The 12,337-nt window shown below is 44.8% G+C and overlaps 1 protein-coding gene across 4 annotated transcripts in view; it reads right to left on the bottom strand.

The window, feature by feature from the left end:
• The window catches only part of ARHGAP23 (Rho GTPase activating protein 23), a 172,554-nt gene that overhangs the window by 52,653 nt on the left and 107,564 nt on the right, over nucleotides 1-12,337 (bottom strand). For all 4 annotated transcript variants that reach the window (XM_081837570.1, XM_081837568.1, XM_081837569.1 and 1 more), the window contains exons 3-5: nucleotides 4,668-4,692; nucleotides 1,795-1,887; nucleotides 409-487 (exon numbers count right to left, since the gene is read on the bottom strand). In XM_081837570.1, the coding sequence (XP_081693696.1) occupies nucleotides 409-487; nucleotides 1,795-1,887; nucleotides 4,668-4,692 (197 nt within the window). The remainder of the gene's footprint in view (nucleotides 1-408; nucleotides 488-1,794; nucleotides 1,888-4,667; nucleotides 4,693-12,337) is intronic.

Genomic DNA, 12,337 nt, shown 5'->3' on the forward strand with positions numbered 1-12,337 from the left:
ATCACTTCAGCTAATGGGGCCTCCTGCTGCTGCTGCTGCGCCGCCACTGCGCGATTTCTGTTCTCATCATGAAGCAAAGTTCTTAACCCGAGGTAATATTTCTGGGTTAGTGGAGTCTGTAACCTGAAGCATATGTAACCTGAAGCGTATGTAACCCGAGGTACCACTGTACTGCCTTCGATAGCGTTGGTAGAACAGAGCCATCATGGCTACCATGGAAGAGCAGGTTGTAAATGTGTCAAAATAAATAAAAAGGGTGAAGTATCTCAATTAAGCTCTCTCTCAGGCCAAAATACCCCCCCCCAAAAAAAAACCCCACCACCTGAAACGTTTTGAGAAAGAGAAGAGGTAGCAGTTTCAAAGACCAGCCTGTGTTCCTTGTAAGGGGAAAGATGGAGATTAACTCACCAGTTCTGTATGAGGCCGATGACCTGTGAGTAGGTTTTCCCGATGATGCTTTCGCCATTCACTTTGACAAGACGGTCTCCTGCAGAAGAGGACAGGTTAACAGAAAAAGGCCCACCAACAGAAAAACGGACAGGAGGCAAGCAATTCAGGATTTGTTTTGCTTTCTTATAAATCTCACCCTGTATGGAAGGCATGGGAGCAGGGAGAGGTTTGTTTTTAAAAAGGAAAGACGTCTAAAATATCAAGGGTCTTTGCTGAGGTGACTTGCACCAAGAAAAGCTGGGTTTTGAAACCAGGATCGATTATGAAAAAAATATGCAGGTGAGTGACCTATGCATTTGTAGCCACCCATTCGGTCTGAAAGAATGAGGACACCCATGAGGAAAGAATGTGTCCTTGGGGGGGGGTCCCATTTTATTATTATTATTATTATTATTATTATTATTATTATTATTATTATTATTAATACCCTGCCCATCTGGCTGGGTTTCCCCAGCCACTCTGGGCGGCTCCCAAAAGAATATTAAAAACACAATAAAACATCAAACATTAAAAACTTCCCTAAACAGAGCTGCAGTGAGCGGGAAAGTCTGAGGGGGGTTCTAAGCACATTTAGGCACTTGGAAGTCTCTTAGTGATCAGGAACCCTGTTAAGGCGAGGTTCTCAGTTGCAGGGATGTTTAGCCAAAACCCACATAGGACCTTGCCCCTTAATGCAGGAGGGTTAGGGTGGAGGCAGCATACCCTCCGGGCCCGACAAACTTTGTGCTCCCATGCTTTCAGGATGAACAGGGACATGCACAAGACCAAGAAATGGCTCAGGTAAAAGAAAATGGGTAGAATCAGTCAAAAACTAGCCAGCCAATGAAAATGGATCTCTGGGTACTGCTGCAGACATAATCAGGGGAGTAACCTAAATTGGGGGGTTGCTGCTATTGATTTTAAATTTTATTATTTTAAACCCCCTTATTATTTGTGTGGAAATTGTTCGGATCAGTTCCGTATTTTTTGATTCTTTAATTTATTGTATATGGCTACTTTTGTTATTTGCAATTGGGTATTTTTTTCATGTCATAAGTCTCCTTGAGAGTAGTTTGAACTATGGAAAGGTGGCATCCAAATAAAACAATGTACAGTGGTACCTCGGGTTTAGAACTTAGTTCGTTCCAGAGGTCCGTTCTTAACCTGAAACTGTTCTTAACCTGAGGTACCACTTTAGCTGATGGGGCCTCCCGCTGCTGCCGCACTGCAATTTCTGTTCTCATCCTGAAGCAAAGTTCTTAAACCAAGGTACTATTTCTGGGTTAGCGGAGTCTGTAACCTGAAGCGTCTGTAACTCGAGGTACCACTATAAGTATGTATTCAAAAAGAAGTCCCTTCTCTCACCTGTTCGGAGGCCAGCCTTGTGTGCTGGCCCATCTTCCTTCACACTTTTCACAAAGATGGTGTCCATGGGTTCCAGACGGTTCCGGGAGGGGCCTTAAGCGATGGAGAGAATGCGAGATAGTGCTTTTGATGTTATTATTTATTAAATCTGGATGCCCGGTAATTCAACAAAATTCTCTAGGCAGCTCATAAAACAAAAACAATCATATTAATTGCTTATTATAGCAACAGAAACAGCTTGCCGTAAAGCTACGCTGAACCAGTGAGAGCAAAAGGTTTATTTAAAGCCACTTTAAAGCCAGCCAGGGATGCTTTGGCCTGGGTGAATGGAAATGTATTTGCTCCGTGCGGAAAAGGCCATAAAACAATAGCCAATCTGGTGCTCCTGCTAGTGCATTTCCACTGTGCCAACCTCTAAACCACCTCCCCCTCTTCTTCAGCAGTGAGTCAGCTGTTGGAAGACCATCTGCTACTGGTAGAATGTCTCCAAGCAATCCTCCCTGAGGAGTTATTCCATAACTACAGTGCCACCACCAAGAAGGCCCTCTTCCTTTGTAGTCACCCACCTCCCTTCACCTCCCTTCTGAAGAGGATCTTCAGGATTGGGTACATACATGTAGGAGGAGGAGAACATCATTTAAGTGACTTATACGAGCACTTGAAATAAGAAATGCTAGAAGTCCTGATGGCTCTCATACTTATTTCCATGGTCTTCTGTTTGGGAGTGGAATCATGCCCACAAGTCCCAGGTGGTTTGGGAAGTTGCCCATGAGACAGATTCACCAGGGAGCTTATGCCTGACCTACCATGAAAACAGCCATGGCGTGACACAGTCCAAAAGGGTGCACGGTCATATCATCCATGACTACCAGCAGCCCTTGGAGATGGCTAGAGCACAGCCCTCAGTGCCTGCCCCCTTAAAGGATGAGACTGAGTGCAGCTCCCAGAAAAGCAAATTTTTTCTATTTTCTATCAAGGATAAAGAGCAGTGATGCGTTCCGACGGCATCAGATCTGCTCAGCTCAAAATCCCGCCTCAAGGCACCGGAGTCGCAGACCTGTCCTTCAACTAGGAAAGGAAGACAAGAGTGGCATTATTCACTGGAGCTCAGCTATCTGCAGACTATGCCCCCTTCGAGCTACCGTGGAAAAAATCCTGGGACTGCCCTTCAAACTCCAGTGCCAGGAAACCCCAGTCATTCACTCAAGAATGGAGTCTGGTTCATTAGAGCAAGTGAGGCGCTGCCCCCAAAACCTCAGCCTGCCCCCATCTGCCTGCCTTCTTATTTGCATCCAAGTCCAAGGGGTGGCACTAGTTATCAGTTTCTTCCTCCTTAATCTCATTACTACTCTCCTTGTCAAACTCAGCAGGGAAGGAGGGCAGGTTGGGCGGCAGGGGGACAGACAGAGAAGGCTAGAATTCATTGGCTTTGCCTATCATTGGCTCTGGCTCCATCTACTATTTACATCTCTGTCCTTCACATCTAACAGTCTCAAAGGGCACCAGGCTCCACCAATTGCAAACCAGAACGGACTAAAGCAGCCTCTGCCAACCTGGTTCCCTCCAGATATCTTGGACCGAAACTCCCATTGGCGCTAGCCAGCAGTGATGGAGGAAGCATGCCTTCAGGTATTTGGATAGCAAGCTGTTTAGAGCTCTATAGGCAAGCACCATCGCCTTAAATTGTGCCAGGAAGCAAATAGGCAGCCAGTGCAATTCTTTAAGAATTGGTGTGAGGATTGCTTGGAGACATTCTACCATTCGACCTGCCCACACAAGACAGAATTTCTGGAGCCTAATTCTGAACTAAACATCTGTGTTATTTTCAAAGGCAGCCCCATGTATAACACATTATAATAGCAATGGCTGATCATGGTAACTAAGCTATCCGTATCCACAACTGTCATGCTATACGCTTCTGCCTCCAGTAGTGGAGAATGCAAAGAGGACCTGAGAAGCAGCATTTGCAATGCACCACAAAAGTTTCCCTGCCAAGGTTCTACTTTGCAGAGACACCACAGATTTGCTAGCAGTAAGATGCAAAGGAAGCCCTCTGCATGGAGCAAGTTAAGGCAGCCAACTCAGGAAGCAGTTTTTAGGTGCCATTAGGGAGAGCAGAGTGGGAGACAGAAAGAACTCCCACAATCCACTGGATGCTCTCCTGTAAAAGCCCCACTGTAATTAACTTCCATTGAGGCCGATGGGAATTCAAAAACTTCTAGAAGGCCACAGGTGCAGTACACAATGGAACAAAAGCCACCAGTATTTTGAACTCCCTTCAGTTTTTACTCTGGAGGCCATCCCTGTCTTCTTCACCATTCACAGCACAGCCATACAGGAATATATTCATTTCCCAGCAAGTTAGGAAGATACGAGTTCAATGAAAGTCTTGTGGGAATGTCCCAGAGGTCTCATACATGTTTTCTTAAAATCCCACGGTTCCTTACAAAACAGAGAGTTAAAAAAAAGTCTAGAGTAAGACAATCCACAACTTTCTGTTTCCATTTGGAAGTCACAATTTAGATGGAACAGCACAGATTGTTTCCTCACTAGCTGTTTTGCTGGCATTGCTATTCTTTACGCATTCCTGTTTAGAGTGCATGTCATTGTTCGTCTACTGTTCTCAAAGTAATCATTGCAAAGAAGTCTGGACTAGGTGGTCTGTGGTTTATTCTAGCAAGGTACTTCTTTATGTTCTTAAACAATAATGCACACTCAGGATCCCTTAACAGGATCCCTTATGTCTTAACTGTTAAAATATTGTGGGCGTGAATTCTTGCACTTGGAAAGTTAAAAAAAATTGGATTCTGATTGCGCACACAAAAGACTAAATCCCACTCCTAACTTAGAGTAAAAGAAACACAGATACATACCTGTTCTGTTTCCATTTTCTTCCTCCTACAAAAGAGAGAACAGAGAAAATTTGACCACCCAGGATTCCTTAATCACCTCCTCTTCCTCCCTTCCCATTAAAAAAAAATCCACTCTTGGTTACAGCCACTAGTGGCTGGAATTTTTTCTTTGAACATAATGAACTGTTTGGCCCTTACTTGGAAGATACTGATTAAAGGGCATATAAACTTGCCCATTCATTCTCACTAAGATTTTACGGCATTACCCCTCATATAAATGCATATATGCTTGTCTATCTAATGCTTCTCCCTTAGGTCAAAATTCCCAAATTGCAAAATGATTCCATTGCTATTAGCAAAAATGTTGATAACAGGCACCCTTGTTGACAGCCCCTGCCCCCACATTAAAAAGTTCTGATTATAATCCATTAGCTGATACGTTTGCTTTAGGTTTATCATATGCAGCGCCAATTTATGCACCTCCAAAAATATGAGAAACTTTCATTCAAGGCTTTTTCTGAATCCATGGAATGGGAGATGCAGTGAGCCTCCTTGAGCCCTCATGTAACTGTCATGTGAGGGAACTGATTGCCCAAATATGACTACCATTATCTTACAAAATTTTAAGGATTAATGCCCAAGGTTTTTAAGCATAAATATCCTGCTAATGACAACCTCACAAAAATTGGGACCAAGTTCAGCAAAATGTTTCACTTTCATTATCTATATCAACCGTTAACTGATTAAAATTTTCATTCCCAAGAACAGATCTATATTTTCAAGTCGTCGTTTTATGCCCCGAAGAACAGAAAATAGATTTTTTTTGGGGGGACACACCCAACTGGTTACGCACTGCCACAACACAGCAAGCTTTTCCTGACTTTGCATGTAGTGAGATTATTAGGGTAGATGATAGGAGTGCAGTTATGGATTTTCAATATATGTCTATGAATTCCATGTGTCATAGACATACTGTATATGTTCCCGCTCTCGATACAGACCTTTTAAAATAGGTATAAGCTTTTTCACTGGTTAACAATTAAACAGTATAGATTGTTGATTGTGATACATCTTGCATGCCGTTTTCGTTTTGAAACGCCTCCAGATTTGGGGGAGGGGGGGAAATAAGCACCACAGTAAAGTGAAAAATAAACTAGGTCTAAGCTTCAATACTCTCAGTCTCTGACTATACTGTTTCTTCGTTATTAACCCACCTATCTGAAAAGGTCTCTTCTGATTTTTCAAGTGACTAAATGCTTCAGTTCATTGACTGTGACATGGCTGGGTTTTTTCTTCTCTTCAAATTATAGTCACCCAGTAGCCTTTAATGTAGCTACTGAAGTACTGCTTTGCTCTGATGGTTTATCTGATGGGATAGGAAGCTGCCTTATAGCTAGGCATTGGTTCATCTAGCTCACTGTTGTCCACGCAAGAGGTGTGCAACCTATCTCTGATTTACAGCCCTTCCCATATATGACTAGGCTATAACCTCATCTGCAGCTACAACTGAAGGCTAGTTTTGGAACTATTACTTTACATATTCCTTCTATTCCTAAGTGCCTAAATGAATAAGGTATACTTTATACTGAGTCAGTCCACTGATCTATCTTACCCCAGTACTCTCCATTCTTGACAGGCAATAGTTTTCATAGATCTCATGCAGGGATCATTTCAAGCTTTGCTACTGGAGAGGCTTTTAACTGGAGCTGCAGGGGGCTGAACCTTAAGCCCTCCTGCATATTATTATTATTATTATTATTATTATTATTATTACTACACTGATCTCCCACTTTTCCTCCAAGGAGCTCAAGGAGGTGTATACTGTTTGCCCCCTTTCCATTTTTTCCTCAAAACAACCCTGTGAGGTAGGTTAGGTTGAGAAGAAGAAGAAGAAGAAGAAGAAGAAGAAGAAGAAGAAGAGGAGGAGGAGGAGGAGGAGGAGGAGGAGGAGGAGGAGGAGGAGAAGGAGTTTGGATTTGATATCCCGCTTTATCACTACCCGAAGGAGTCTCAAAGCGGCTAACATTCTCCTTTCCCTTCCTCCCCCACAACAAACACTCTGTGAGGTGAGTGGGGCTGAGAGACTTCAGAGAAGTGTGACTGGCCCAAGGTCACCCAGCAGCTGCATGTGGAGGAGCGGAGACGCGAACCCGGTTCCCCAGATTACAAGTCCACTGCTTTTAACCACTACACCACACTGGCAGTCACTGGCCCAACAGTGAGCTTCATGGCTGTGTGGGGATTTGAATTCTGGTCTCCCAAGTCCAAGTCCAACCCTCTAACCACTACGTCCACTAGGCTCTCATGAAGACTCTGCAATGCTCTGTTATCTCCACTAAAGAAGTTCAAACAACAAAGGTCACAATCTAGCCACAGTTAAGCACTTCCAAGCCACATTGGTTAGGCGGCCTTCTCTCCTGTAAACGAAATTGCTTTCGATGGATTGCACCTTAAGTTTAGCCCCTTTCCCCACAATGTTGAACCACAGCTCCCCTGGCAAAATTCCCATGTTAGCAGGTCTTCTTCGTCCTGTTGCTTTATAACACCATGCCATACATATCCCACCTCCAAATATTTCCTGTAATTTTCTATCCCATATGTAAACCTTGGCCAGCTTTGCTTTTAAGATAGTATCAGTTATGCTAAGCATAAAATTACATATAATGCAAAGCAGCCCTGAAATAGAATAGCTAACCACTGCAAGCACATGCTATGTCCTGAGGGGGGGGGACCCCACAAACACCTCTTGTCTAGGGGTGGGGATGAAAATCTGCCTCCCCACAACTCACTTGACATCCTCTCCGAACCACCAAACATCAGTATGAACCCAGTTTTGCAAATGCACGAACAGCTTTTAAATAACAACAAGAACAATAGGAAGTAGAATAAGAAGAAGCATGGCTACAAGCAACTTATCCATTTGCATAGTTTAATTTTTAGGGCAGACTTAGTTATGGTCACGCATGGCGCTGGGTAAGTATTGAACTCGCAAGAAAGCAGGTCTCTCTGTTCTTTGCTGTAAGGTCCTTTCCCAAAATGAGTGCAAGATGGGTGAAGAAGCAAACCCATTCCTTTCCAGCTGACCCACAAACAAGATTCTGCAAAGGGGCACACAGCCAAAGCTTGGCTTGGCTATGTAGCAGATGACGTGTCACAGCTCTTACAGGAGGAAGCAGCAATCCACCTCCCATTTCTTCAGTATTCAGGACCAAAGGACACAGACCAGGTTGGCCAAGTCCCCCCGCCTTGCCCCACCTTACTGGCAATCCTTGCAGTTCCCCTTCTGTGCTGATCAACCTGCATTTTTTGCTGAAGGATGCTGCCCCAAGATGCCCACAGCTGTGAACTTTTTAAAAGGAAAAAAGGTTGCTCCCAGCACTCCCTTTCCCTTTTTTGAGAATGTATACCCCACACTCAGTATTAGAACTGGGTTTTTATTTTTTTTAAAAAAAATTTTTAGAGTTTCAATATGAACATAAACATAGACTTATATCTGAGAAAGAGAGATGTCGACAGACAACCCCACTACTCCAAAAACTCAGATTTCTGAATGATCTCTCACTCTTTACATATCCAACCTACCACTGCAGACCCTTCTGCAGATATCATCTCAACAGGTCAGTTCTGTACGATGTAGAATTCAGGTTTCTCATGTGGCAGCACTTACCCCTGTGGATCTCCCTCCCGTTACATATTAGACAGGTGATGTCTCTATCATCTTTTAGGCAGCTCCTTAAAAGAGCTTCCTTTCCCAATAAGCCTTTTTAAGTGGAGATCTTTATCCCAGTCTCTTTGACTTTAAACTGTTTTTATATGTGTTTTTATTGTTGCTTTTCTTACTGCAAAAATTGCTTGGGGGAAGTTTTATGGGAAACGATTCATGACGGAAATAATAAATAAATAAAAACCCACATAAACACAAACACATGAACATACTTCCCAGGACTATTTGAGAGAAGTGCCTTTTCTGGGGAAGGCAGGAAAGAGCTCACCAGCACGTACTACTAAACGTAACGTGGGAATCATGGTGCAGGGGTACTTTTAATAAAACAACTTCTCGTGCATAATGAGGATCAAAAAGCTCAGCTACCAACCAGGTCATTCCTCCACTGCCCCCCTACACGCCCAGCACTTTCCACCAGTTGGGCTCCCCAGCATTAGTGCTGCTGCAGCCACACACCTCTCTCTCCCCTGTTGCTTGCTCACAAATGGGCTTAAGTGGCAGCAACTCTGTAATGGGAGTCAAGTGGTCATTCAGCTCCCAGCCAAACACAACGCTTCTGCTGCTAGATATGCCTGCACACGTGTGCAACTAGAAGGAGGGCAAGTCTGATGGCCACAACCACACCACAACTAGAAGGGCTCAAGTGATGGCAAGGCTCTGCAGGAGTGGGCAGTGTGAGCCCCAGTGGATTCTCCAGCAGAGTATGGGAGGGGGTGTATGCAAAGTGCTGAGAGCTGATACCACCCCTAAGAACTGAAATATGCACTTGTGTCATCATTTTTCAATGACTGGGCAGGCAACAGTCTTCATGCAAAACAGCCATTTGTGTGAATACAGTGTTCAGAAAGGGTAGCCCAAGTTTATTCAGTATTATGAAATACCTCTCTATACACACATACACACACATAAAGAGAGAGGGAGGGAGGAAGAGAAAAGTAACAGTAGTGGTTACATCAATCACTCTAACATATTTTGGCAAAGGAAATAAAGAGAAAGCTCTCCCCTGCCTATTATAGTGAAGACGTAAGTTAAGGAGCCACACTGCTGCATTCCCAGGCAGGATGGAACTCAGCCTCCCATCTCATTGGACTGGTAGGGTGGGAGGCAGGGAGCCTAACACTAGGGGGCGCCAGAGCCAATGGCAGGCACCAAATCTAGTTTCATCCTCCTTCCTTGCTACTTGCACAAGGGCAACATTGTGAAAAAGGAGGAAAACGCTGGAAGGTAGGGCCAGATCTTGGAGTGGTTTTAAGTAGCCAGGTCGCTGGCTCACTGAGAACAGACTGGGGCTGGTGGAGAAGTGCCCCCAATTGACCTGGTGGACTAGCTTCCACTGAGTGGGGGGCCAAGTAGCAGCTTGCTAACTTTCCTTACACATGCAGTTTAACCTTCATCCTAACAGAGACTCCCACGGCACTCTGAATTATGTATTCGTTCTTGTTCATGGGTGTGAATGTCCATCTCCGGAGCTGCAGCAGGAGAACCACCTCTCAGAGAGAAGAACAAGGAAGGGCCTCTCCCCAGGGCCTGATATCACAGTGTCCCCTTGTCTGTCACACAGGACTGGAACAAAAACACCCTCCTGCAACCCTAACTCACTCCTCTCCTCCTCTGAGCATTAGGTCTTGTCAACTCACATCACGCCATGGCGAAGGCAACAAAATCTCAAGGACAGTCCCTCCAGCCAGAATTCACTCGCACACAACCCCATGCACACAGAGGCCCTGGATCATAATTAAGGCACTAAATATAGCTACGTATGAAGCTACTGACTGTTCCCAGTGAGACAGAGGCTAGCTTGCAGCATGGGGTGGGGGGTTGGACAACTCTTCTAGGCTCAGTAGGAACATGCAGAGAACCACTTCCATCCCCACCCCGATGGTGCTTGGTGGAGGTTCCAAGGAGCATATTATCTTTCCCCTTCAGACTGCAGTTTGATTCGCTCGTGTGAATCATTGGGGGCTGTTTGTTTTGCAAACTTCCTTTCTATTTAGGGCACATGATTTGCGAGGATTCCTTGAAATGGCACAGGTGGTTATAAGGACATCAGAATTACATTCGGTGTGCTATCCAGATCTTACGGAAATGATCCCAGTTTTTATAAGCTCTCAGATAACTTTTAAGAAATGTTTGGAGGGTTTTCCCCTTTGAGAATTCTGACAGGGGCATAATATTAATGAACCCCCCCCCCAAAAAAAATCAGCCCTACCCATCAATTCTCCCTCCCTTCTTCAAGGCTTGCCCTTGTCAAACAAGGGCAGTGGCAGACAGGGCTAGTGATAGTGGTTGCATCTTTAAGGCTGGAACATTGTGCAGTGCAGTGGCTGCTGTTGAAGAGCCTGGGAAACTGAGTTCCAAATATGTTCTGTCTGTGGCTCTTCTGCCAGGAGAGGGCACCTACTGTTGCTCTTCCTATCTTCCACCCTACCATTCCTAATGGGCACCAGCCTCCACTGATCTATCCAGAATATATCCTTTAAAAAAGAGAGAAGGGGGGGAAACTCTTTAAAATCATGAGCTGCTGTGTTTGAAATATGCAAGTCAAAGTGACTTCTCTGATAAAACCAAATAAATAAGAGCCCCCAAATATCAGAGCAGAGACTTCCACCTTTTGCCGTCTTTCAATCCACAAGTTGGAATGGAATATGTTTTGAACTATCACACTTTGCTCAAGCAGCTAGGTACTTCCAGAGCTGGCTTTTGCCAGCAGAGGGCTTCATTCTGCCTTATCTGGCTGACCTCACCCCAAACTCCCCTGACCAGACACAAATGACCTTTCTGATGCTAAAAACTTCCAGGTCAGGGTCAGGCCTCCATTTGAGCAATAACCCACCTGGCCTTGTGCTTGAACTTCCCTCCCTCCCGCCCTGCCTCAAGTCTTTGTCCCAGATCCCCCGGATACCCAAACTAGCTGTCTCTTGGTCTCCACCCAGCCACGGCTCTGAATCACCAGGAACTGCAGCTGATCTGTCTTCCTGGTGTTTGACCCAGCTCTAATCTGCTTCCTGTTCGGCCTCCTTCCATATCTTGAGTCCATACGTTTGCATTCTGGCAATGAATCCCATTATGGCTCAAAGTAGTGCCTTCTAAGAATGCCATATTCCAGGTTCTCAAAATTTGTATAGGTTAATTTGCATCCTGCCTCTGCACGTGGGAGGTTACCTGCAGTGCCTAACTCCCCTTGGGGCACAAGGAGGCAATGAAGTCATCTGCCAAGAGTTGCCAAAGAATGCCTGGCATGGAACACATGGTTCCCTGCTCCCTCCCCAGTGAGTCACCTCCATCGAAACCCAGCTCCCGGACCTGGCGCCCCACCCTACCAAAGCGTCTTCTCCTTGCCCTGGAGATGGGGATGTCCCAAGTAGGCTGCTGAAATTCCCCTATGGGGTTTTGCTTCTTTGCTTTGCTTACGCCACCACATGGAGAAGAGTGGAATGGTGGTGCCAAATATGCATTTTTAACGCAATGAACAAAGCCAAAGTACACGTAAACTGCATTTGCTTACATTCATCTTGTGTTACCTTTGGCTTCCCTCCCTCCTTATGTTGTCTTCTCATTCTGGAGCTATATGACATTATAATGTCCATGGAATATGTTTCTTTGCCTGCTATTCTGCTAAGCACCACATATATTGATGGCACTTTATAAAACACTAACAAAAGATTTAAAGGGTTAGCGTTCAGTTTGTGAAGCAGATCAGTCCTAAGCTGAAGCTATTCGCAGCTTTTCACAAATATTTTCGGCAGTTGAAAAAAACCACCCTCAACCGTCTCCTTTTCTGGATAACTTTTCAACACTCTGCAAAAATTCCACCAATTTGTTTACATTGCCCATTCTTGACTTCAGTTCCCAATTGACTTCACTTGTGCTCGGTAAGTATGATTGGCTGTGTAACACGGGGATGTCATGCATTTCACTTCAGGATCCCTGATTGGTTGGGATAACTTGCATGATGCAGCTAGGAAGT

Source organism: Podarcis erhardii (genome assembly GCF_964252035.2).
Source record: "Podarcis erhardii genome assembly, chromosome: 13".
NCBI lineage: Eukaryota > Metazoa > Chordata > Lepidosauria > Squamata > Lacertidae > Podarcis > Podarcis erhardii.